General features: G+C 35.5%; 1 protein-coding gene across 1 annotated transcript; it reads left to right on the top strand.

The window, feature by feature from the left end:
- Nucleotides 1-3,241: 3,241 nt before the first annotated feature.
- LOC138384487 (olfactory receptor 5M3-like) lies at nucleotides 3,242-4,174 on the top strand. The gene has a single exon (XM_069469995.1). The coding sequence runs from the start codon at nucleotides 3,242-3,244 to the stop codon at nucleotides 4,172-4,174; it is 933 nt and encodes a 310-aa protein (XP_069326096.1).
- Nucleotides 4,175-4,603: the final 429 nt, after the last annotated feature.

Below are 4,603 nucleotides of genomic sequence, written 5' to 3'. Positions count from 1 at the left end.
ATGGAAGGGACTTCCTTAACTAATACAAAGAAATATGCTAGTGTTTGCCAAGTGTGAAGTACACATTGTTCCGAACATATGTTGTGACTGATGCAGTGTTGACATGGTTAAACAGGAAGAAAGCAAAATATCAAGTTTTTCCAGCCCTTGTTTTTAAAAACTCTAATTCTTTTGAGATATATTTTGCTCTTGAGACTCATTTTCCACTATAGGTGATGCAATATGTACCATTTTAATTGCTTCATGTTTCGATCTGTATTCTCCAGTGAGAAAGCCCCATAGTGGGAAACCCAACCTTTATAAATCCTTCTGAATTATCCTTTGATGATGACAGATGGGATGTCTCCAAAACAATTTGTCATCATGCACAGGTTGGTATATGCCTGGGGAAAATCTGTGTGTTTTTATAAAACCAGTCTGAAGTGTCAGTTCTCTAGGCTTTCCTGGTGATTCTGAGTAGAAAGAGAATGTTCTGTGGAGGGCTGTTAGGAAATAGGATTAGAGACACTTCACTGCAGCAATGGAGGTTAGTTGTGAGTAGTGCTTTGGGCTTGATGCCCCTAGTACAAGAACTGTAATTCATCTAGTGACAGAAATGCATACTATTTTACCTAAACAGACAATAGAAATCCTTCCCATAAAGTGTCACTAAATGCTAACCAAATAATAGTGTTCCTATTTGCTCTACTAACATTATCTTTCTAGTAGAAATGTCATTAATTTTTCTGTCTCTCTCTTTCATGTACGTGAACAGTCATTGAACTAAACTTTTATATGGTGCCATCATCTATACAATACCAACAGTATGTTTTCAAACTCAATTATTGACGAAGAAGCCGTCCTGTCCACAAGACATTAATAAATGATGCTATACTGTTTAGAAACCACCAGGTCCTTTCTTCATTCTTCCTTCTCCATCCTAAATGATTGGAGCTTAACATGGAGACAGCCTGAGAAAACAAAAGTCAGCTCTGTATGTCGTTTTCTGTAATTCCCTGCTCTGTTACTAAGAGCACTTTGAAGATGTTTATAAGTCCCTTATAGTTTAAATAATGGGTTCTAACATTTTCTAAGGTGACCAGTCTTCTTGATTTGCCTATGCCCATGGGGTTTCCCAGGAGGCAAAACTTAATTTTCCTAGACCAGGACATTTTTGCCTATACTGGGTGCCCATTGTTTACTCTATGTATATCCTACCATAGACTGAGCTGGTAGTGAACTTAGGTGAGTTTCAGGAGAGGGTCAACAGTTTGTATCACATTCTGCTCCGTAGATCAAATTTGTCATTAAACATCTACTAAAATTTGAGGTCTTCTTAGACTTGGAGACTCAGCTCATTTGTCTTGACTCATTCATTGATACACTCAGCACTTAAGTGCTTGAAGATTCATATCTTTTACTTTTTTCTTAGATTTTTTACTACATTGACCATAAGTGAAAAAGAAGCATTATAAAATGTTTTCATTAAACATATGTTTTTATTAAATATATGTTTTCTTTATCACTAACTAAAATCAATAAAGCTATAAAAATATTCCCTCAGAGTGAGTGTAAGGAGTAGGCTGAGAACATAAATAGATTTCTTGCCTCAATGTGTGGAAAATGGCCAATTATTTGGAAGAGGGCAAAGGGACTGATGCATATTTCTCTGCAGAAGAAAGAGAGGATATGTGAATACAATAAGCCCTTTGTTTGTCTCTTTTACAAGTTCACAGTTAAATGAAGGAACACTTCTCTCTGTCCTGGGAGTTTTGGTAGAGGCCACCTATAATGTTGTGGCTTTAACTTTGCTTCAATCACTGCCAATGTTCTAAGAAAGAAAGAAAATAATTTCTCCTTTTTCCTATCTCTATTTTATTTCTACCATGTGAATTCCAACAAATAGATGAGTATTAGGGGGGAGTAGATATAACAAGAAAACTAAGATAGGGGAAAATCCTGGAATAAATAGAAAAGGACAGAATTCATATGGTAATGAATAGGAAAAAGCATGTGTCTTTACAGACAAGAAACAGGTCCTTAGTAATAGCTACTGATGATGAAAGAACCAGTGAGTTTTCTGGAATGCATTAGGTAAATAAATAATAACAGAACAAAATAGCAGAGTCTTAAACCCCAATAGGAGACCGATGACATTTACCTCAAGTTATTTAGGGGCTGGTAAGGGCATATTCTGGTATACACACGATCTAATATTAGTGAGTGTTTTAGTATTGAGTGGCATAAGTTGGCAGGAACAAAGTTACCTGACAATAGGGAGCTAGATGAAAGGCTTATAATAAGAAAGAATTGATGAAAATGTTATTATAAATGTATGGAGGTAGTAGCAATGATAAAAAGTCTGACAATACTAGATAATGATATTTAGTGTGCTAGACACTCTCTTACACCCTTTACTTTTATCATCTTATTTAATTCTCACAGGAGTTCTGATTTTTCAGAAGAAACCACCTTCAAGAGATGGGTAACACATTATTTTAAAGCCAACAATCAAATCTTATTGCTCTGTATCTTAAGCGAGGTATTAAGCTTTGAAGATAGATATTCTTTTTAAATCTTTATATTAGGGCACAGGTCTAAATATATAATTTCTCTCTTTTTTACCTATCTAATGTAAATTTTTGTTGCCTCTGAAAGTTTTCTGGGAAAATAGATTTTAGATTATATTCTATGTTCTATTGTTATACTACTATGCTTTAGAATTTCATTCATCTTCTTTATACCTCTGTGAAGTAGGTACAAAGTGTTCACCATTTAGGTGACAGAAAAGCCATTAATTGTGTTGTTTTTATATAAATTCTATATGTGTCTGTATCAGTGATGGGTGTGTGTGTGCATCTGTATGTTCAATAGTTACTATGAAGGGTGCAGCAATTCTTTTGAAATAAATACTATGTGTTACAACTACTTTTCTCCTTCTGAATAGGTGACACACTAAACTAATATACTCAAAAAGCAAGGCCAGAGAATACTAGAGACTAAAAGTCAGGCTCTCTTTCTAGGTCCTTTTGAAATCATTTTCATATTGTAAAAACACATTTTTCAATCTACAGGAACATTTGAGAAATAAATACTGATAAGAAAATATATGTGAGAAAGAAGAGAAGAGGGACAGAAAGAAAAATAGCAAAGGCAATGAAATGAATTAGGAAAATATAAGATATATTAGGTGTGTGTATTTACTGAATTCTATTTATTTCATTAGATAAAATGCATCTATCTGTGGATCAGATTTAAGAAAATGCTCAATTTTACTGATGTGACAGAATTTATTCTTTTGGGGTTAACTACTCGTCCTGAATTACAACTCCTTTTCTTTTTGGTTTTCTTGGTGGTCTACATTATCACCTTGATTGGGAACATTGGCATGATCATATTAATCAGGATCAGTCCCCAGCTCAACAGCCCCATGTATTTTTTCCTCAGTCACTTGTCTTTTGCAGATGTGTGGTTCTCCTCTAATGTCACCCCTAAAATGTTGGAGAATCTGGTATCTGAGACCAAAACCATTTCCTATCCTGGATGTATAGTGCAGTGCTTTTTCTTCATTGCCTTTGTCCACGTAGAAGTCTTCATCCTTGCTGTGATGGCCTTTGACAGATACATGGCGATTGGCAACCCTCTACTTTATGGCAGCAGAATGTCAAGAACTGTCTGTATTCGACTGATCTCTTTCCCTTACGTTTATGGCTTTTTTATTAGTTTGATCTCAACACTGTGGACCCACGGGTTGTACTTCTGTGGGAACATTGAGATCAACCATTTCTACTGTGCAGACCCAGCTCTCATCAAAATGGCCTGTGCGGGGACCTTCATTAAAGAATACACCATGCGCACACTGGCAGGTCTCAACTTCTCTTACTCCTTATTGGTCATTATTGTCTCCTACATATTTATCCTTATTGCCATCCTAAGAATGCGCTCAGCAGAAGGAAGAAAGAAAGCCTTTTCCACATGCGGGTCCCACTTGACAGCTGTCACCATATTTTATGGAACACTCTTCTTCATGTATCTTAGAAGCCCCACTGAGGAGTCGGTGGAGCAGGGGAAAATGGTGGCTGTTTTCTACACCACGGTCATTCCTATGCTGAACCCCATGATCTACAGTCTCAGGAACAAGGACGTGAAGGAGGCCATGAGCAAAGCAATTGGTAGAGCATTTTCAACTAAATAAAAACATAAAATGCACAATGACATCCATAGTTCATTAGAAGGGGTGGAAATTAACCATTTCTCTTGGATAACTTTGAGGAGATTTTTTACTTATATTTTCAATGAGTAGACAAAAATAATATATACTTGAAAAGGAATAATGGTGTTGAGATAAGAGAAATGTGTTGTAAATAGGATTTTCTGGGTCATGAAATCTGAAATGATGAAAACATGTTGATAATATCATCTACAATTTTCCCCTTTCCTGACAATGTCAAGTTCTGTAGATTATTTTGTATTTGGGAAATTTTTTTCATGTTTCTTTGACATTTCACAATTCCATCCTTTCAATTCTGCTTTTATAAAAACTATAATGATCTCTATTATTCTCTTTTTCTTTGCATCTAGAGTAGTGTTTGGTTCTGGAATTGTGTTATCTTTTTCAAAATGT

This window comes from Eulemur rufifrons, chromosome 6, assembly GCF_041146395.1.
Source record: "Eulemur rufifrons isolate Redbay chromosome 6, OSU_ERuf_1, whole genome shotgun sequence".
Lineage (NCBI taxonomy): Eukaryota > Metazoa > Chordata > Mammalia > Primates > Lemuridae > Eulemur > Eulemur rufifrons.
Note: the sequence above shows the minus strand (reverse complement) of the source record. Positions and strands in the feature narration are given on the sequence as shown.

What these genes read in the sequence shown, in the direction of transcription:
- LOC138384487 (XM_069469995.1), top strand. Translation starts at nt 3,242, where the DNA reads ATGCTCAATTTTACTGATGTGACAGAATTTATTCTTTTGGGGTTAACT.